At 31.4% G+C, this 23,411-nt stretch overlaps 2 protein-coding genes across 2 annotated transcripts in view; one reads left to right on the top strand and one right to left on the bottom strand.

The window, feature by feature from the left end:
- The window catches only part of LOC132730008 (uncharacterized), an 83,792-nt gene that overhangs the window by 29,159 nt on the left and 31,222 nt on the right, over positions 1-23,411 (bottom strand). The window lies entirely within an intron of this gene.
- LOC132730010 (uncharacterized) lies at positions 271-22,333 on the top strand. Its single transcript, XM_060715854.1, has 9 exons — positions 271-398; positions 14,858-14,953; positions 15,682-15,795; positions 16,153-16,296; positions 17,225-17,985; positions 18,200-18,249; positions 18,635-18,692; positions 19,533-19,586; positions 20,182-22,333. Exons 5-9 carry the CDS (start codon positions 17,284-17,286, stop codon positions 20,335-20,337), a joined length of 1,020 nt encoding a protein of 339 aa, XP_060571837.1. The 5' UTR covers positions 271-398; positions 14,858-14,953; positions 15,682-15,795; positions 16,153-16,296; positions 17,225-17,283; the 3' UTR covers positions 20,338-22,333.

The following is a 23,411-nucleotide window of genomic DNA, read 5'->3' as shown; positions in this document are numbered from 1 at the left end:
CTGTAAAGTCATACGCTGTTGTATGAAAGTAATGTCGGATGAAATGATATTAATTTCCGTGAAAAAAGTATTTAATTGAGGTAAACCATTTAGAATATGATAAGATATGGTAGAATATGCAGTGAAAAACATAAAACATCATTTTGCGGTTTAGATAGGTAATCTGTCTTTCGATTCCGCCCTTGGTTCGTAACTCGTCAAGCCAGGTTACCCTCAGGACGGACATTCCCATCCGAACCGCAACATATGACAAATATACTGTAAGTTAGTATTTCGTGTTGTTGTTTTTTCTTCAGCTGAACATGGATTTGCAACGCGAAAAAAAGTGAATGGTAGGAACAATCGTGAACCTTCCTGTTCAAATGAGGACGATCAGATTCCATTACATGTAAAAAATGGTAAAATATCAAGGAACGTTTATTTATTTATTACCTTTTTAAAATACATATATTTAGTCATTGCTTACATTAATGAGAATTATAAGCTTAAAGCTGCATGCCCCTCCAGATGAGTCGAAGCATTTAAAAAAATCAACTTTGAGGAAAATGAACGAAGTCACGAAAATTTTGTATTTATAGTTAATATGCATGTATGACTGCTATATATATATATATATATATATATATATATATATATATATATATATATATATATATATATTATAATTATTAAATACACAAAAAGTTATGGTGGAGTAGTTAAACATAATTGAATTACAGCTCACACTAAATTAAAACAATAGTATAGTATATATGAAGTGGACGTAAGGATCGATATTTGTGAGGAATAAATAATCAATAATGCATAATTTCTCGATTTTCCTTGTTTATTCCATTTATTAAACCACGCTTTCTCTAAACCGGAAATACATCAAACAGGTCTAACACCACTAAAAATAATACTTCTTTCAAAAAAGGCTTATTCGATTAGAAACTATAGTTAACTCTTTTGGACATACCCCCACACATTGAGCGGTCTTACCGATCAATAACGATAATAACTTTAACGATCAATTATCATTCTATCTGACAATTATATATTAACGATAAGTACCTAAAAATGTACTCGAATTTTTTACGATATTTTTACTAGACTGATACATAACAATAAATTGTATTTTTCTCATAATTGAAAAACGCCATGTGAAAACAAACAAAAATACAAATGTACATGTTGTTATGCATTTCCTATCAAAAATCTAAATAACCTTTTAACTTTAAAATGTTACCTCATTCAATTACAGTAGTAACCATAATTACACAAAATAAAGTAACATTTGACTTTATACCAATACTTAGTAATTCCTAAGTTTTAAATCTCATAATATATACATAAACCTAAATACACATCATCTTTAGTTTTGCTTCAGTCAGTATATGATAACATTCTCTACACAATTGTCTCTTTAATAATTATACTTTTTTAAGGGGAGACAATCCAATTTACTTTAACAAACATTGTAAGTCAGTGATTACTTCCCTTATCACATTTTAAATTGTAACACACAAAAAATAAACATGAATTGCTGATTAAACAGAAAACTACCTGTCACTCTTCAAACCAAAAATATGTCAGACCGAACTTAATATTTAATGTTTAACTAACATTTTAACAAAACAAAAAAAAAACAAGATAAAATGAATTTAGCATTATCAGACTTTTAGTGAAACAGAACATTATTTTAGTATGAAGAATGACAGTGTATAGAAATGTACATACATGTAAATCATAACTATTTTAACCCACTATTTTAACTGAAATGTTAAAGTCTTGCTAAATATTTCTTTAATTAACATATCAATGTATTTTAAAGTCTTTGCAAATCTGCGATATCTTTCGAGTTCTTTCATTCTTCCAATTCTATGTACCATTTATGAAAAACTAGATTTTTATCAATGAGAGGGCTCTGGGGATTATTATGCCCCTTAACACTATGCTCTGATCAAATTAATCTTAAAAGAAGTCACTGGGGATTATGATGTCCCTTAAACACTATGCCTTCATTTTTTAATACATTTAATGTTAATTTTAACAACTTTTCTGTTTACATTTTTCTTTGAGTCACTAACAACTTTTTTGTTTGATTCTCTGCAACAAGACTTAAAACGCGAAAAGTTGGTCGTCGAATACATTCTCCCCCATTGGAACATCTAACAACACGAACATGTCAGATCTGAACCGTGGAACACTTTGTCACTCGGCTAGAGGCCAGTGCCCCGGGTGGTGTGTTTGGATCAAACTATTAAAAGACAATATCGTCTGCTTTGAAGTCCGTGAAGTTTGAAACCACTTAGATCGAGATCCCAGAGTAGGCCAAGTATTCTCTATAGCCAACGCTTCCAGAAATGGGCGTAGGAGTGTCCTGGACATACCGCCATCGGCTTTTTAACATCATAAACGATCAATGGTCAATAATATCTGGGAGCGAAATTGTCCACCAAGCTGGCCAGTCAAAAAATGATTGGGCGTTAACGCAGTATCATCATTTGGGTTTGATGTCTGAATACGTTAAAAGTCTGCTGTTTATCAATTTTTCAGCTCCAACGACTGCTGTTACTAATTCCTCATCTTGTGATATCCGCGTTCCCGAGAATTTGCATATACCGCTTTCTTTGCCGATTTCACCATAGCTTTCAATGACATCCGCAAAAATGTGGTGCTTTGGTGGAATGAATTTCCACTCAATTTTTCTAATTTACAGCACTTTTTCATGATAGCACTTTGAATAAAGTTTCTTGTATAGATCTTTGAGTTCGTTAACACAACCGACAAAATTTGTCCCATTATCAGATATAATAACACTTGAACACCTCTCAACTGATAAATCTATTTAAAGCGTTGAGAAAAGAGTTTGTGTCCAAGCTGTAAGCTATTTCAAGATGTACAGCTCTTACTGTTAAACATGTTTAATACAACAAAGGTAAACGCTTAAGTCATCGTTTTCCGTCACGGCTTGTTTTGATGATAATTGGACGGCCCATAGTTACAGCAGTATTGTATGACTCGCATTGATTGTCTCTAAAGCGTTCAAATCTGGCAGGGCGCCGCATAATTCTGATTTGAACCCTGCGCTCTTGCTTCTCGATCTTACATTTAGCCTGTGATTTTCACCATATACTTCTTATTTCTTCACGGGAACTGAATATGACCCAATATACAGAGTCAATTTGGCTAATGTCAAATTCGTTGCCCCATGGCATGTTTTTCTCATGACAAATTCTTTACTATTCAATTGTAACCAATCTGTCCGTGGAAGATGATGGGAAATTATAGCATCATAAGAGAGAAGTTAAACAAAACTTTAATACTATGTAACTTCTCATTTACACTTCAGTAGCTCCAGATATTCCGGAGTTTAACGGGTCAAGTTTACATACTTGAAGATACTTTTTTCCTTTTTAAAGGCCTGATTATTTAACGACTGAAAAATTTGTTGTGCGTTTGGAATAATCGTTTATTTCTGCTTTGTTCTATATTCTTGAATAACTCAAACTTCTAATGATAATCTAAGTTCCTTTTTGGCAATTGACAATTATCGATGAATCGATGAGCCCAGGATATTTACTGTATAAACGATTCCATCAGAGTATATAGTTGGCTCTTATTCTCAATTATGAAGGGGTCACATGATGGAAACATAGGAAGGAAGTTCCGTTATAATTGTGTTATGTCAAGCATTAGCTGTTTAATAGACGACTTGTCTTTTATTTTACAAAACTTAGCACATCAAAATGTAATTTCCATTTTGTTTTTCTGGCACTAATTCGGAGTCTTTCCAACAGAATCTTGGGCCATGCCACACTGAGGGTTTCCAGTCAGTTCTGTGTTGTACGAACGTTTCACCGTGATGTCAGATCTGAGGATCTTCTCTTTTGTGGGTACGTATCTCCATTGAACTAGGTGGAAGTAATGTGAATGAATGACCTAAACGATTCGCAACAATGTTTATTACTTGCACTGTTAGTGTACTATGATCTAATACAGAACATTCTTGCTATTGAGAACAAGGAAGAATGTACACTGGTAAGATGTTCAATTTTTACAATGATGAACAGATTAGCTATGTAATGTTATAAACAAGATACTAGTAGCTAGAATTCATTCCTCGTATACTTAATGATTTTCAATGGAGCGTCTTTTTCTTTTGGGGCAGCACATTTTAGGTCCTTTAAATAGTCAAGTGTATTTTTGGTTGTATCACTAACCGTCATTAGCTTCACACTGATGGCGTATCAAAACTGTATATGAAAGTTAAGTGTCTTCTGATGCATGGATACACTTATCAACACTTTATATTTGACAGTCTTTAAGTTCACTGTACCCTGTACTTATGTCACAGTTTTCTAACATTTCAGGGAATTCAATGTCCAATCTAATCCTCTGTCAGCAAAATTTTCTGCATATCATCTTTGCCCGTCTGTGAATGGAACTAAACCTAGGGTTCATAAAGAGAGCAATTCTTCTTAATAACACTTATTGTTAATTTGTCATGTTTGATTAGACTCTGTATAGCTGTTGTGAATTCATAATCGAATCCTGACTTCCCACACACTCTAAGACATAAATATTTTAACTGTAGGCAATATCACTATTCTTGACAAATTAACGCGCTGGGTAAGCTCTCCTTCTACAGGAATTTTTTAATATATGCTGTGGAATTTTGGAGTCAATTTTCTTGCCATCCGGTGCTTTTCCAAAGATTCAAGTCATTCTTGTAACATAAGTTGCTTTACTCTTCATTTTCCACGGAATCATACATCTCATATATTGTGCAATTTATATGAACTGATTATCTGACTGCATATGAGGATAATTTGCTCTAAAATCTGTTGGCATATTAAGCTGGGTGACGTACTGTGCTATAAAATTGGCGAGTGCATTAACATGCCTGGAGAATACCGAAAACAAATCTAGGTTAAATTCATATGTCTCTACTGGATGTTTGGTGATTCTTCTGTCCAAAGTAAATCTATGATAAATTCTTCTTGCAAGTAACATTTCCTGAAATGTCAAATAAAATTAGTGGCAAATAGCATTTCTTACGAAATGTGGTTAGCAATCTTCAAATAGATCGTTTTTTGCATTTCGGTCCCTGATGAATCACTGTCATTCAATCGACAGCGTAGTTATAGCTCTGCTGAGCGACATCAAAAACAAATCCGGACTTTTGTAGTTTCCCTTATCAAGACGTATAACTGGAAAAAGTTGTGGGCATGTCCACATGAGTATTTTTTAATCACTTCAGTCAGTTTTAAGAAATATAACCTTTTCTTTTCATAATTGTTAATTCAATATCACATAGCAAGCTTTTAGATCAAATGCTTTAGGTATGAGACTTTCAGAGATGTTTTTAGAGTCTTCTACAAAATGACACATTTAAATAGTTATAATTTTAAATATACTTAGAGGTTTAAAATCTTCGCAAGGCAACGGATAACCCTAGGTACTTATTGCTTCTTCATCATATACGATTTCCAACTTTTCATCTTTTTAATTATATTCTCATCAAAGAATACACTCAAACTATTCCCTGCTTATCCTATCAATTTCTTTTCCTTCCTTCCAAAAATTTTTTAAGAATTTCATTTATTCAAAGTATATTCATTCACATGTCCTGATAATGAAATGTCATAAATTGAGATTCCTCATATTAGTCAGTGGTACGGGCGCGACCATTCCAAACCTAAGGATACAAGTCTGGCTGAAGGTGAATCTTCCGGTCCCCGGGATGTTCTTGCAACGGCCTTGTAGCTTTTATATCTATCCAATTAATAAAGATCAACTTTTTGGGCGATGTCTATTAGATGGACAATTGAATTCATTTAGTGACGAGCCATGATGTGGGAGTACATATGGATCCAGTACTAAACGCGTACTACAGTTTCCTGTTCTCTTTTTGTGTTGTTTGTGCTTACCAATGTTTATTTTAATGTCTCATATTTAAACTGCTAGCATGAAAGTTCTCTACCATTGTTATAGATTTACAAGATTTTACCTATTAAAGTGTTAACTTTAACGTTCTCGTTATCTGAACTACTCTCTAGAGTTCTTTCGCACATCTTTCATTTAATATCTGAAACAAGTAATTACTACTTACCGCATCGATCATATGGCTAAATCTGGAATTCTCTGACATTGTCTACCTATACAGGAAATCTGTACGGAAGGTGCCTAAGTAAACATTTTGTGTACCATGTACAGATGTTTATTAGGGTTTGCCTAGAATTGTAAGCTGTCTGACAGATTTGTATTATGGTTGCTTTGGCAAGTGTTTGTTGTTTATTTTCATCAGGACTAAACCTAAGCTATACAGGATTAATAAATTGGAGCTGGTGCACAGTCTGGTGTAAATTTTTTTCAGCAACCATTTAATATCGACTTTTTACTCTTTTGTATGTTCTTACTCCTCGGAGAAAGTTGTCCTAGACAACGAGATTCTTGCATTTCTCATCTATATTTTAACTGTAAAGTTGTTCATTGCTTACAATTCCATATTCATTGGACATGTGAACAGCTTTACAAACTCACTCTGGTGATGTCCTAATGTTACCGAGAAAGGAATGTTGATTCTTAGGTTCTCGAAGTTCCATTCAATAAGACAACAAAATTTTGTTTCCATAGATTTGTATCGGAAATTCTGCTTCCTTAACTAGTATCCATTCATTTCAATATCTCTACTGATTCTGTCAGCTCTTGTTTCATCGTATCCACTTTTGATATCTAGCCTATCATTGATTCAGCCTTTTTTTAAACAACTGTTGAATTGGTGAACCGCACTTTGTAATCTTTAGCATTTGTATTACTTTAAATGTTGACATATGGCTACATTCCAGTAAATCGTCAATTGGTTTTCTATATTCTTAGCGCTTTTCATATCTTATGGGTTGAAATTTTTCTATCTCGTCTAAGAATTATTCACAATTCTTCGTTTCCATCCAAATTTCCTTTCAAGTCTCTATTTTGCTTTTTCATAAGCATTTCGTCATGACCAAGTCCTCTATCGACTTCAAAGCTTCCTCTTAGATTTGCCCTAAATTGCTTTGTATAAATTTATATTCGCACTTGGCTCGGTTGTTATTTCTCTACAGCTGGTAGATGCGCTTTGCACAACATCATACTTTATTGAACCCTTGATATTTGGTAATTACGATATACGTGTTTCATTTGTCTTTGATAATTAAGTAATTTTGCTTTTGAGTGTGCGCGGTAGCGAGGATCGCTTTCAGCTTTTAATTTCTTCTTGTAAGGGTGGGGTGGATGGACGTGGTCGTCGCGCTAGATGATGCTTAGAATATCTATTAGTTAATCTCTGACATATGTGACTACATTTCTTTTGTTCTAAGATTCCCTGAAATGATGTTATTTCTATTCTCACTCGTTCTTTTAAACTTGATGTGCATTTATAGTTCTTCTAGTATGTGAAGTATAGGGCCTTGCAAAAAGATAACTTGTTCTCAACAGATTTTTTCATCTATCTCATATTTTAACCTAGTTCTTTCAATTCGTGTAAACTTTTGCTTACAATGTCGATTTTTCTTAACCGCATATCAACGATCTTTGGATTCTCCGTGTGCAATTCGGTAACTAGAAAGTACCAAAGCTTTTCCCCCTTTCTCACTTATAATGTTAAAACGACTAGTCTCGACCTTTATCTGTCCAGACTACTATTACACTGGACGCTTTTCTTAATGTCCTAATTCGATACATACAGTCTGCCGATGAAAACCCAAAGAAACCTCGCTCCGGCTACCAATTTATGGACGTAAGGATCGATATTTGGTGAGAATAGAATAATAAATATATGCATAATTTCTCGATTTTCCTTTGTTTATTCTATTTATTAAACCACGCTTCTCTGAAACCGGAAATACATCATAACAGGTCACAACACCACTAAAACTATATACTTCTTTCAAAAAAAGGTTATATTGCGATTTAGAAACTAATAGTTAACTTCTTATCGACAAGAAGTGTTTAAAAATATAACAAAACACAGACAGCCCTTTCTTGTTTTGTTTTTTTTCTTCAAAATTTTTATTTGTAATAATGGAAAGATGTTTAAAGATAAAATAGGTTGGGGGCAGTGGCAGAGAGGATAAGTTTCTGTTTATTTCTTCTTAGCAGTTTAAATTACTTTTTTAAAACTGATATTTTTTCCATTGTCAAACATTATAACTGGTTTAGGGATTTTTTTGACATGATGACTGAAAATATATAATTTTGTCTCAGAATGTTAGGGGTTAGGGGATAGCCAAAAAAAAGACGTATTTAATTACTTAAAAGGGAAAAAATACAATGTATATTTTTTTACAAGATACACATTTTACTAATAAAGAAGTTAATTTTATCCGCTCGTGTGGGGATATGTGCTATTTCAGTTATTATAATAAAATCTAGTCAATCTAGAGGAGTGGCAATATTCATTAATAACAATTTTGACTTTAAATTTAAAATTCTTGAAACAGATCAAAATTGTAATTTACTTTTTATACATGCATGCATTTCAAATATTAATATCACTTTAATTTGTATAAATGGACCAAATAGAGATGACCCTATCATCTTCAATAATATTAAAGAGAAAATTTTACATTAAGAGAACCAATGTATAGTTGTAGGAGACTTTTAATATGGTGTTAAAATCCTAAATATGGACTGCTTTAATTATTTAAACATAAATAACCCCTAAAGGCCAGGGAAGTTGTTTTAGATATGATAACTGGATGTATTAATTGACTGCTGGAGGAACAATTTTTAGAAAAAAGGCGGTATACTTGGTTTAAAAGAACCCTGGCTTGACTTTTTCTTAATCTCCAATAACCTTTTTACAGATATGAGTAATGTTGATATTGTGCCAGGTTATAGAACAGATCATTCCATGATTTTATTAAGTACTCAATTTGGCAATTTAAGAAAGGTATTTCATACTGGAAATTTTAAAAAATTCCCTTTTGAAAGATTCACAGGATGTTAATGAAATTAAATCTCTTATATCCATGTCAAATTACAATATGCTTCTAAGGCCTAAGAAACAGAGGTACAATTAGAAAATATAAGTAATAATCTTATAAGTTTTATAATAGATGATAAACTATTTTTTGAAACACTGTTAATGGAAATTAGAGGAAAAACTATTTTCATACTCATCTTATAAAAAAAACAAGGAGACAAAAACTCAGGAAAAAATAAATGTAGAAAATTGGTAATTTAGAAAGACAGTCAAATATTAATGTCCATGTTTTAGATAAAAAAGAAGAATTACTTCAATTCCGAAATAAGAAAATGCAAGGTGTTTTTATAAGATATAGGGCCAAAATGGATTTCAGAATGGGAAAAAACCATCAAGATATTTTTGTAACATGGAAAACAGAATTATGTCTCAAAAACAATGAATTCTTGATGATATATCGGGTACTTTCAAAAAGAAATTTTACAAGAAGTAGCTGGTCATTACAAAATTTTTTTATACTTTAAGGGAACAGATGATGTCACCTTACTGTTTATTTAATAATAATAATAACATACCAAAACTGATGATGAAGAAAGCAATGGAATTGATGGTCTTTTAACTTATAATGAAATGTTAGCCAATTTAACAAAATTGTCAAATGATTCTTCCCCAGGTAGTAGTGGTTTTAACAGCGGCTTTCTTTAAAAAAAAATTGGAAATGATTGAGGTCATTTTGTAGTTAAATCAGTAACCAAGCTTTTATTTCAAAGAAAATATCAGATACTTTTAACACAAGGGGTTTAATAGGACATGCATCCCTAAAGGAAACAAAGATAACTTTATATTAAAAACTCGGGCTGACCTATTTCTTTATTAATGTTCTTACAAATTGCATCAGCAAGTATTCGCACACCGCCTAAAAACTGTTTTAAATAAACTTAAACGAGGGGGTGATCCAAAAATTCGTGTAGACAGATGTGATGTGATGCTCGCTATAACGTGTCGTTCTTCCGGGTGAACTCTTTGGATATTATTAATCAATGCTTTTTTAATTAATTGACAAGATTTTAAAACACACCATTGCAATTTTGATCTATATATGACACACATCAAAAACATTAAAAGTATCAAAATCGCGGCGCAGCTTATTTTTTCTCTGTTTGTTTAACGTTTTCCATCTCATTTAAACACATGTAAAAACCTGAAGCAAACAAAGAAAATTCGCGGAAACGTTTATAAAAACGTTGTTCTGGTGTGTATGACGTCATTCTGTCAGTATCAGAAGACATTTTGAAGTTGCGTTTTTTTTACGCTCGTGCTTTAAAAAAACAGGTGCTAAAATAGCATTTAATCAAAAATGGGACGTCACGAATCCAGCAGAACTTCGGACAGTTAAACAGTTTGTGTGTAAATCTTGGAAAAAGACGCCTGGCGAACATAAACAATGATCGAAAGTGTGACAAATAAACCGTCAGTGTGTCGTTCTCTAACTTATAAAGTGGCAATCGCGATTTTCGGATGGAAGGGAAAGTGTTGGGGGATGATTTGCGGACTGGTCGACCTGTTCGGGTAGAGACAAAGAACTGTTTTGAAAGTGTTGACAATCTGGACGAGTTGAGAGGAGCAACCCAATGTGCATACTGTCATATTTCAGCCAGGAATTATATGCGAGTACATTTTAGAGACTGGGTCCGCCGTCCAATGAAAATTGTGCGGGTTAAAGGGAAACTTTGAAAAGTCTTTAAGGCAAAACGGTTAACGTGATTACTTCCTATGTATAGATAGACGTCGTTTGTGACTGTTCGTTTAGCTTGCGCCGCTTTTGTCATTGTCTAATGTGTAGTAAACGGTTGCAGATCATTAATTCTGTTACAATTTACAAATTTTGAGAATTCGGACATACTGCTTTACAAAATAAAATACTAGCAGAATTGTGCATGTGATTGATTATTATTTTGTGTTTTTGCAGAGGTGTCCGATTTTTGGATCTATACCCATCGTAAGTTGAATCAGCTGTTTTCTTATCTGGAAAGTACATAGGTGACAATTTAAGAGACTTATTTATGATATTATACAATCACAGATGATTCATCAAAATTCCTGGATGTTGTTATATGTATTGATTTTGCAAAGACAGCTTTGTGATTCTGTATGCATGGACATTGTTAATGCATAAAGTTTTAGAGTTTTTCATTTTGGTGAAAATTTTGGGTATGTTATTTTACAAAATATTTATTAATGGTGTCACAATAAATGGAAATTTGTAAGACTCTGGTTTCAAATAATGACAACGTGGTTTGTCGTTCAGGACGATCCCTATCCGTTACATTTTCATATTATGTGCAGAAATTCTTGCGATTAATCTCATGAAAATATATACAATGTAAAGTTATCAACACTTATTAACATGTAATTCTGAATTTTTATTATCACAATATGCTGATGACACAACTATAATGCTTGATGGAACTGTTAAGTCTCTAAGACACACTATGCAAGTTTTAAAATTTTAGCTAAAATTTCAGGTCTAAACATTAACATAGATAAAACAAAAGCAGTATGAATTAGTTCTATGAAAGGGAATACTCAAAAAAATTGCCCGAACTTAAATCTTCAGTGGGAATCTGAATGTTTACAGCTACTTGGTATTATTTTTACAATTAATTTAAATGACATGACTCAAGCTAATTATTTATCTAAACAGGAGGAAATTAATAAGATTTTTTTTCCAATTGTGAGACGTTATTTTATTACCCTTTGGTATAAAGAGTGGATCTAATGTCTTAGCATCTACCTAAATTAAATCACCATTTTAGCTTGCAAATCCTGTATGGAACAATTAAAGATATAACAACCTGCATTTAAATTTTAAGGAAGTCAGGGACGCAGAATAAAGATGAAAGAAGTCGTTCATTCCAGAATGCTGAATTAATGGGGTTGTTCAGAGTGATAAACGCTTAGAAACTTTTATAATGTCTTAAAATTGACGCATGGATAGAAGAATTTAATGTTAGAATCAAATACTTTAATTTTTTGTTAATATCTGTACCTCATTTCTATCAATATTTGTAAAATAATGGAGAATCCATTTTTGATATATACTTCAGACAAGTGAAAATCAAATTTTTGGATAAGATGTTTTTACTGGGCTCATACAGTTACATAAGCAGTACCCCAGGAATTGGAGTGAATTTTTCTCACTTCCTGTTTGGCATAATTCTATGTTTAAAATAGGCGGTTCTACTGTTTGTTTCTCAAGATATGTAAATTGTGGTATTATATTGGTTAATGACTTCTTAGACATTAGAGGAAATTTGCTATCATTTAATGATTTTTTAACTAAGTTTGATATAAATACCAATTTTTAGAGTATCAAAACATTACAGAGTCTATTAGGAGATTTCTAAATCAGCTGTCTTTAAGACACCTACATCAGAAAGAGGAAATGCCTATTCAGCCTTTAATGATCAAGATAATCAATAGTCAAAAAAAAGGGTTGTAGACAAATCTATGATTATATTCTTAGAGCAAATATATCATCTATTACTAAGAGAAAATGGGAAGATGAACTCAATTTGATTAATGATTTTAATTGGAATGCCATTTATAGGCTCCCTTTTAATATTACAAAGGATTCAAATTTACAATGGTTTCAGTATAAAGTTAATCACAGGATACTAGCAACAAATTATCTTTTACATAAAATGAGAATAAAAGATGTTAATACATGTTCTTTTTGCAACAACCATATTGAAACTATAAAACACTTATTTTGGGATTGCCAATTAAGTTCTTCTTTTTGGGAAGATATAAAATCATGGATAAATTCAAAATGTACAGATGTTAACACACAGTGGACCTTAACAGATATTATTCTAGGCAATGAACACTTAGATAATGCAACATTGAATTTAATTCGGCTGGGAAAGTATACTCTTTATAGATGCAAATTAAAGGACACAGTTCAACTTTTTAAAAATTATGTCGCTATTCTTTTGAGAACACAATTATATAGTGCAAAAAAAAAATAAAATAAAGTTTCAAAGTTTGACAATTTATGGGGAAAATATATTTCTTTGCTGCATAGTTGATACTAATGTTTTAAGATCATTTATGTATGCTTGATCCACTCTGTATTGCACCCACTGCCCTTTTTGTATCTTTATTTTTTAAACACCTTGAATGATCTTTGGTCTTTTTTAATCTTTCTCATGATATAAATGCATAAAGTATTCATGACAAGAGGTGCAACTCTTAAATGGATATCAATTTTAAGATAGTAGGAGTTGTTTCCCCTGAATTAATGACTTTTTTTTCAAAATAAGTTCAATGTAAAATTGAAATTTCTCCTTAATGCCAAATAAGTTCTATTATATTGTAAAGTAATAAGTTCCGAAAATGAATCTTTTGCTTATGTTATACTAAAATAAGTCTGGTATTAAATATTTGTCAACTCTGTTAACTTAAAGATACTATTGAATTATTACCTTTATTATATTTATAAACTTTGTAGATTCTAAAAAGTAATCTGTTATTCCTCCTTATACGTTTATCTCATATATTGTATGAATATGCATAAATGTTGTGTATTGTGTAAAAAAATTGAAAATAAAAGTTCGGACACGAAAAAAAAAAGTCACGAAAATAAGAAATATTGATGCTGATATAATTGAATCAATAATACATACTGTCAGACATATAAAACAAAATATTATCATTCGTCATATAAATGTTCCTACTAAATCACTTTGAACTTTATTTTAAAAAAAATAGTTTTTTATAATATCCTTTTGATATCCTATGATACTCGTATATTTCTATTGTTTTTTCTATCAATGTTTGCAATACTTATGGAAAATTAAATGTGCTCACTGTAGACCTTTCAACTTTAAGAATGTAAAGATATTCACAATCCAAGTAATGATTTACATTTTATTTGTTATATGCAATGAATGACTGATTTATCAGTATTCATCGCCATATTTCTACTGCATGTCTAACGCTGTATGGGGTATATTTACGTATTTTGGCCGTTATTTCGTACTTTGAAAATGTTTAAATTACTTTCTTTGTTCGCTTGACAATATTTTATTTTTGAATACATTTTCAAAATATTCATGAAAATGTACATAAATCTCGAGGCTTGCTTCTTTTAGATAAGACCCTATGCAATAATTGAAATGTCTGCTGAGGGGTGCAAAAATGTGCATGAACAAAAATAATTTACTGTAATAGTTATTTGATATACTTGTGACTATATTAAGTAACAAATTGTCTATGATGTCAAGTGTTTATAAGTGTCAGGTGACTGATAATGAAAACAAAACTGAGAAATTGATGTCAAAATATACGTCATCAAAACAGTAAGCTGTAAAGTAAATGCAGGTTTTAAGCACGGATTGCTTGATTTTATTATGAGAATTTAAGCTTTATTTGTACAAACACAGTTAAATTAAAAATTTAAGAATGGATTTGATTATTTTATTCCGAGAAAATCAAACTTGCTTCTAGATTCTAGTGGACTTTGTATACACGTATATCAAAGTTATGTCAAATGTATTTAAGACATTAATACACATCATAGACGAAACGGCCCGAAATGAATAATGCCCATCGGGCAGATTATCACCTCCAAGCACTACTCTGTCGTATTTTAACCTCGTAGTGATTTACCATGTGATATCTAATTAGATTGTATGTGACAATTCCTATATCGCGGTCCTTTAAATATGTAAATAAAGTAATAGGTATTGGATATATATTATTTTTTGATTTGCTTTTGAAGTTTACACTTTAGTAAAGGTGTGTTGCTAAATGTATTGTAGGCACGAAAATATTGAATTTTAACAATTGCTCTATATATTCTTCCTTTTTAATAATTCGGAACGGTAAATTTTAAAATTTTAGCCCTAGGTAATGATGATGTCGTGCGGAGACATGCGGCAAAATCTCATAATGAGAAGAGTCAAAATCGAAACAAAGTGATAATTGGCGACGACAAAGGTAATCTGTTAATATTTCTTTCTTGCGCGGAATATATAAAATGTCCGTCCTTTGAAACTAAAGAAACATCTTACATAAAACGTGACTTTAACAACAGAAGAAGTAATGTGAAGAAAATGATCGGTCCATTAAATCATATATGATTTCCGTTCTGTTGGTACAATTAATGTTTGTGTATGGCACTGAAAGAAATGCTGGACGGAATCTCAATCAAATTCATTTATCTTCATCGTTTATAACAGAAATGCTTGATCTAGTACCGAATGAAACTTGCTTGAAATACGAAGATGGAATACGTTTCTTTGGAACGAACATTAAGAATTCATATTTTAAAGACAATATTAAGTTAAAGAGACTTGCAGAAAAGAATAGGAGACAATTATAATGATTTTTATTAACTATATTATTTCACATGCTGGAAGACATTCCTCATTTCATATCTGTTTCTGCCTTATTTTTCTCAATAAAGTCGTGTCTAGCAAACAAATGTCAATTGTCCGTTTCCAGATTATATTTTATAGAAGAAACGCTTAATGTATCAAGGTGAATAAGTCCGTATCAGAATACGATAAAATAAATAATGTATCTTGATAACTACAAACGCATCATACTTGTACATACACGATTCTTGTATAAATATTTTCTCTGTCATTGCAAAATGTCAAAACCTTCTATGAGTTATAAGGCTTGTATCAGTTTCATATTTCAAATGTTATGTCTGAGTTTAGTTTACAAAAGAAGTTCAAAGGTTGAAGACACAGCTGTCACTGATGAATGTAACAGAAGTACAGATATACCATGCGTGAAAGAAAGTCTCCCTTCTCCAGTTCAAGAAAGTAAATGTAAGATACTCGCGCTTGTCTCTTGATTCATATATTAAAATTTAATTTCCGAAGTTCGTGTGTCCGCTTTTTCAGAAGTGCTTAAAATGAAACAACTAGCATATAAAAAAGTTTATTAGCACCGAATTAGTAATTCGTCATTTGTACATTCAGAAAACAGAAAATACAAATTAAGAAATTGAAACAGTTATGTTATAACTTGTATAATTTGTTTATCCTAAATAAGTGTTAAATTAGTCCATCTAATTCCAAGAATTGTATGTACCGAGAGGCACAGCAGAGACTTTTATTCATGTCACACAAATGTTCATTATTAGAGAAAAATGTCCATTTGATAAATTTTGTTTATTATTTCAGCATGCAACAGACGCTTTGAAACACAACTGGCAACCACAGTACACAGCAAACATAAAACAAATCATGCTAAGACAATTGTGCAAGAACAATATGATCAGTTGACCAGTCCGTTTAGTTCTGATGAATACAAAAACTTTGAACAAGGTAAAACAAATGCTGCTTTGTTGACGAAGTTTGTTTTTTCTACCAAACTTTGTTTCTTCTCTGATTTCTTTCAGTTTAAAGGTATATTGTATAAATTATTACTTGCATATTGTTAACCGAACTTTGGGTGTTCATTTACTTTTTTATAGTTTTATTGTGCTATTTTTAAACAGTTTATCAAACGGAATCTGCCTTTTTCTGATTGATCTGCGTTGTTGTGACTGTTTTCTTTTGCTGTTAAGGTAATTCTCGAGGATTTCATGACTAGTTATATAAGGATTATATAAAACAGGTCTTGACACACTAATAACACTAAACATTGATAATTACTCGTGAAAATATTAAAATTGATTGGTCAACAATGGGCGCATTTTCCACTAGTATATTATTTTAAGATATTTGCTGTGAAGAAAATGTTTTTACGTGACTTTAATTTACATTTATGTGATGAACATTTTGTATTTTGTTCTAGGACAAATTATTTGTTATCTGCTATGTAAAGATTTGTTATATCTGATCATGTATCGCCAACTTACCAACAACAGCCATATTTAAATGTATATTTCGTTTGTGGTTTGATATCAAATATGATACCTGCTATTATTAACTATTTTTTTGTTTGTTTTACAAACCTTCTATTATGATCTATTATGACAGATGCTTTTTATAAAAACTCTAAAATGCAACAATTGTTATGGGTTTTTTATATGTCAAACTGCTTAAAGTTAAAGAACATGTTTAGATTTAAATAAGTTGTGTAAATTTTGGTTTATTTATCACATTTTTTTCACAAATTATCAAGACTTTTCTTTCATGTCAATTCTACTAAAGCAATACATTATTTTAATAAATATTTTTATCTCTTGTCAATTTAATCTCAAAAAGATCAAATAAAGCGGACCTTTTACCTCTTCCAATCTCTTTCTAGGTCAAGATGACAATACCCGTCCGAAAGTTATTGATGATAATGCAGCTTTTGACTATACAATGGCAGACAGCGATTCATCAGCATTCATGAGTGGTGCAGGTTGCTCAGACTCTTTTGTTTCAGTTAGACAAAATAAACTTGATACAGATTCACATTCCATAGGAACAGCTGAAGGCATAAAAAATTCAGATCATGTTCTGACAAAAGAGAACTCATTCAAATCATCACCGGTTTGCAAAACTACTAAAAATGAAGGATATTTACAAAAACAAACATCTTCGCCTCATTATCATGATTATTACCCGTCAGGTCCTTTTTCTGAATCTAGCAAAGAAGACCTAGTTCTGCCGTTAGCTGCACAAGGAATCAAAGATGAAGGTGCGGAATCATCGAATGGTATTTGTAGCAAACACGACGAGGAAATTGCATCAGAAACACAAGTGTTACCCATGGGCAATGGTGATGTAAATTTTCATCAGGCGTCTACGTCTTCTTCAAAACAAACTAAATTGACAGATACTACGGAAACAGAAAATACAACACAAAGCTTAGAGTCAAACTTAGATGACGAAAGTAATACATATGAAAATATTACGGTTAGCGAAAACAAAGAACAAAATATATTCTCTACTGAAGAAAACGAAATAAAAAGAGGCAGTAACATCAGTACCAAAAGTACATCTAGTTCTGGCAGCGATAGTAGTACGGATAGTGTCACGTATGAAAGCCCAGACGAGGGTGCACAACATGAGAATGGGAATGTAAGTCAGAGACAAAATGAAACATTTTAATCATGACCATGCTTTGGGTTTTGTATATATTTCTTACACATACAATAATTTAGTTATCATATATTTTCCTTATATTTAATGACCTTACAATAACTACAAAATCCTAAAATATATTTTTTCTATTTAGATAAATTAAATATTTTAAAATCTAAAAACAGATAACAAAAATAATTTCTTATTTCAGTTCTTTCGAGAAGAAGAATATTATTGCGAACACCCGAAATACATTGAAAGGTATTGATTGTATCCTAATATGCCTATTACATATCCGATATTCGTACACTGTTAATATATTTAGCATTTTGTCAAGCAAAGGCATGTAATTTTGTAATAAGATAAATCAGTAGTTTAAAATTGCGATTATATTTAATCGCTAGCAATCATGTTATTAGGTCCTGTAGATCATAGTGAAATTTCAAACGCTGTTTATTGTGATCTGTTCAAGACAGGAAGTGGAAGGTGCACCTAGCATCAGATTAACCAAAAGGTATTTGTCTCCACAATGATAAATTAGTTAACCCCTCATCTCCAAATTTACTACTTTGTGAAATTTTGTAAGTACATATTGACACACACACTCATTTCATTTAATAGTGACTCCTTGTTGTTTCTTTTTCAGAAATCTTCAAAACAATCCTCCTGGGACATTTCTTATTTGCAATATCAGATCCAAGCAAGTATGTTTTAAGGGAAATTGATTGATATTTTCACTGTTCATTTACTTTCTCTGTTGTGTTTCTTTTAAAGTCGTTTTGACTTTGATACTTTACGAGTAAATCGAGTTTTGCAAGTGTTAGGATGATGAAATATTTTTTAGTAGCGGTTGTTGCGCAGTAAAAAAAACTCATTTTACACAATCTGTGTAGTATTTTTAACATATTTCATTTAACTTTCGGATGAGATTTGATAACTGCTCGTTTATGCCCAATATCACAAAGGTTTGATGTGTACTTACACTAAAGAGACATTTTTCAAGTACACTTATAGTATAAAAATCTTAAATAGGTGCGGTATGGTCGTCCTGAGTGAACAGGTGAAATATTTGTCGTAATTCCTTTTAATTTTATAATTAACTAAGCACTTACAGATGACTCAAAGGGCATCTGTGTTAATACCCATCGTTATTAACCTGGCACCTTCAATTATAAAAAGAGAGGGAATCTATATATATTTCAGGCAGATCTTTATTTTATCCATAACAATTTCTTATATAAACAGTTGGTTTATCAACATTTTGTCAGTCAATCTTTTGAAATATAGAGTAATTTCAGCTCCACAATGAAAAAATGAGGATAATGTCACTTCAAATCGTAAATCTATGTTAAAAGTATTAACCATTGCTACATGTATATAACATGCATTTTGTTAACAAACATATTTACTTTAACAATTTTGCCATAGTTTTTGGGTAAAATTATCAATTCAATTTGCAGGATACAGCCTTAAATATTTAATAAATCTAAACTATAGATTTTTTATGATTCATACTTTTACCAAAATGTTTAAAACATCTGCAGGTGATGTGCCTTGTCACCGATGATGGCATCAAGCGTTTCATCATTCATCGGCATGTAGGTCAATTCTAGTGTTTAGTCTAAATTGTAAAACTGTTAATAAACTTTAAAAGAAATTTAGTTTTAGGTCTGAACATTATTTAGTTCGTATTTATAAGTATTCATGTGTTTGTTGGCATTCACTTGTATATTTTATCAAGTTTACATCCAAATACACGTGTCATTATATAATTTGCCTTTGAAATTTCATTATCTTTGCATTAATTGCACTAACGCTATCAATTAGGTTATTTAAAATAATTGCCAAAGTATATACATAATCTTCAACTGCTTTATACAAATTTTGATGCATCCTCTGTAGAAGCTTGTGGAAGATTTTAAGACTATGGAAGATTATTAATGTCATAAAACATATGATGCAATAACATGTATCTACAGCTTTCAAAACATTATTATTACCATAAACATCAATTTAGGAAATTATTAAGAATTAACTACATAATAATACAAACGAATCAAAATTCATTAGAAAGCAGAACTTCTATGTTATCTGTTTTGTTGAAGTTTATGCCCCACGTTAAATCACACGGTGAAGCAATTTGAAAAATACATTAGAAACAGATATATCTTTTGAAATTCTTCTTTTTTTCAGGAGGAGAACCTATCGCTTTTCAAAGATATTTCCAATACAAAAAATACCTTTCCCAGTCTGAACAAATTACTCAGTTATTACCATGAGCACGATTTGCCCTCTAACAACTTTACAGAGAGACTGAAACGAGCATACAAAGCTGAAAAAGAAGATTAATTGGATAAAAAGAAACTACTAAGTCAACTTACCGGATAAAAATACCTTATACTTGTAAAAACAAACGATATATGATAAACGTACGCTTACTGAGTATATGCTCTGAAACTAAAACGATACAGCATGAAAGAGATTCAATTTTTAGTTACAGATACTAGATGGAAAACTTATACATCATAAATTTGACAAAGATCTATAACGATGTATAATGTGTTAATAAATGAAACTTGAAAAAAAAAATCAAATGTTAATCTACAGCTAAAATTCACACAAATAATATCTGAAAAGGGATAACAAATCTCACTAAAGTACTAAACGCCAAGAATGTAAAATGAAACTGTAAAGAATTCATACATTTAGCTTCAGCGCAAAACGCATTCATTTTTTATTCAAAGAACAGTGTAAAAACTGTATTTAGTGTCTGTAGTAAAAGAAATGATGGCTTATTTAAAGTAATGATGAACGTTTTGATTAGTCAACAACAGCAAAACTCCCATTTTCTTTGTAATGCTGTTATTTTTATCAAGAGCTTGACGAAAAGATAAAACAGTTCAAGTAATAAAACCATTGCATAACATTTGCAAAAAGAGATAAACTGGAACGTTCTAACCCTTTTGTCAATCTCATGAATTTCTTCTTTTATTTATGTTTTCGCCTTGTTTGTAAATAATTATGTTATTAATGATTAACCTGCTCGTTAAATATACATGCATTGTGATTTAATGAAATGTATCTATATACTTGATTGATGGCTTTTTCAGTCAGTTTTATTAAATCGTTACGTCATTAAATTAATGTACTGTTTCTTATATCTGCGATATAAACGCACTGTCTGTTTTATGTGACAATGTGTTAAAAACGGAAGAAGTTAAAAAAAACAGATTGAAATACAAAATAGGCTACTATATGAATTTAGAGCAGAAAATCAATGGCATTCCTTCGTGTAATATGTCATATCAAACAGTCGAATTGAACGTATTATCAGACAACTAACAAAGTATCATATTTATTACAGGTTGCTATAAAGTCGGATGTAATGCTTTTTCAAACTTGAATTCCAAACATCAAACACTGCAACATGCTAAAAAGCGAGAATAATAATGTTTTTGAAAGCCTGCAATAGTATTACTTTATTTTTGGTAATGGATCCACTATTTACAAATTAAAAGACGACACAGAAAAGATCATATAGCTATGCCTATGTTGTGTAGCCGAAAAACAGAAATTCTTTTACGAATAAATAATTGATAATTAGCATGCTATTTAGTTTTAAAATTGTTATTATTATCTAAAAAGAGTATATGTACAAAAAAGAGTGAAATGTCAAATTTGTTAAAGTTACAAATATTGAATGTTTTAATAATAGACGTCAAATTATTAATCATGTAACCGGAAGATTAAATGTAGTATCATTAGTGCCAGCACTATTAAGTATTGAGAATTGAATACCGCTTAAGCCGGTTCTAGGGGCGTGAGTGATGTTGCACGTATTCATTATCCCTTATGTACAGACTCAATCAAACCGAGTCTACCATTCTCTTGTTATATTTGTGTGATTAATGGTTCACTTTGTTTCCAGATTTTTATTCTTTGTCCAATCAATTGTTCTAAAAATCTATTATGTTTGGATGATAATGTCAATTAAGCTGTCTGTACATAATAAGTTGTTAAACCTTATGACTGCTAAAATGTCCAGGTGATGATTGTTGTTATAAATTCCATGTTGCTATGTTACATTATTTTGTATTAAAACCAGGTCATTTTATTATTTAAGTAAAAAAGATATTAAAATTCTATTGGTCAGTGTAAAACTAAATTATTTTTAGAAAAGAAATTTGGACAGTTAGATTTTGGATTTCCAAGAGATATCATTGTGGCTTTCCACTAGAAATACTTGTTACTGATTTAATATCTATTTTTTAATGTCAGAATAACCTGTGCATATTTAATGTGTTATATGTGATAATCTCCTGAGAAAGAAACATTAAATTAAAAAACGGAACATTGTGTTGAGATTCGATCCACATTCACTCTAAATTAGCGCTTAGCGCATAAAATCTACCCAAGCATAAAAAAGCTTCAATGCGTCAATTAACATACCTAATATTTTAAGATATCATAGATGGTAACAAAACTTATGTACTCCTGCCGTTGAATAGTATGTAAAACTGATTGGCTGGGCACTAACAATACTGAAGCACGGAAACATAAGCTCATTAAATTTTATTAAAACAACTTTTATAAAGACGATTTCTGTATCAGTGCACCACAAATGACACACTTTCATAATTTATAACTAATCATTTACATGTACTTATTAAGACAATGTCAAAATGTAACCTTTCCTTTAGTTAGTATTGAACAAATATGTGAAAAGCAATTATTCTAAAAACGTATTTTCTTTGAAGGAAATAGATATTCTTATGTCCAATCCGTTATACTAAAGGAAAAATATTCGTCAGTGCTTATTTTACTCTACAGGCTGAGTGTGAATTTTACAGAATCCTGTGGGGGACATTTATTATGTCGCTAATGCGGCGGCGACATTATCAAACGACACACGATAATCTCAAATGACGCTCAACAATGCGAAGCGCCGTTGTCGTATCGTATATCGCGTGTCACGGTTTTGTTTGAGGGTCAACGCGCCACTTTTTCCTATGTATATGTGCTAAAATTTCATCTCTCTTAACCCATTACTTCATAGAGACGTCTTTGCACGCCTTTTCATCCCGCCCCTATTTCCCCTAATGACCTATTTTCGTTTGAGAGATGTTGTTAAAAGAAGTGATTGCCGTCCCCTATCAAATAAATACGTCAAGGGGGTGCCAGAGGGAAAATGTGCCCCCCTCCCCCCTTCTGCTTTAAGGTTTGAAGGGGGCAGCAGCCAAGAAATTTATGGACTTTTGAGAGACTAAAAATGGCCTCGAGTCGATCTTAAGGGAACGTGGAACCAACTATGAAAAGCCTTTGACTCTATCTTAATTCATTGAGAAGTTGCAGCACTTTGAAATACGATTTGATGGGCAAAAGAGTGATTTTTGAAACTTTTGGTTCCCTTGTTGCCATGGTGA

The sequence above is a fragment of the Ruditapes philippinarum genome, unplaced genomic scaffold (assembly GCF_026571515.1).
Source record: "Ruditapes philippinarum isolate M1 unplaced genomic scaffold, ASM2657151v2 ctg1315_1_1_1_1, whole genome shotgun sequence".
Classification (NCBI taxonomy): domain Eukaryota; kingdom Metazoa; phylum Mollusca; class Bivalvia; order Venerida; family Veneridae; genus Ruditapes; species Ruditapes philippinarum.
The sequence above is the reverse complement of the archived record's forward strand: the minus strand, read 5'-3'. Positions and strand labels throughout refer to the sequence as shown.

What these genes read in the sequence shown, in the direction of transcription:
- LOC132730010 (XM_060715854.1), top strand. Translation starts at nt 17,284, where the DNA reads ATGGCAGACAGCGATTCATCAGCATTCATGAGTGGTGCAGGTTGCTCA. An exon ending in GCAATATCAGATCCAAGCAA is followed by an intron (nt 18,693 to 19,532) that starts GTATGTTTTAAG and finishes AAACATCTGCAG; the next exon opens with GTGATGTGCCTTGTCACCGA. An exon ending in GTTTCATCATTCATCGGCAT is followed by an intron (nt 19,587 to 20,181) that starts GTAGGTCAATTC and finishes TCTTTTTTTCAG; the next exon opens with GAGGAGAACCTATCGCTTTT.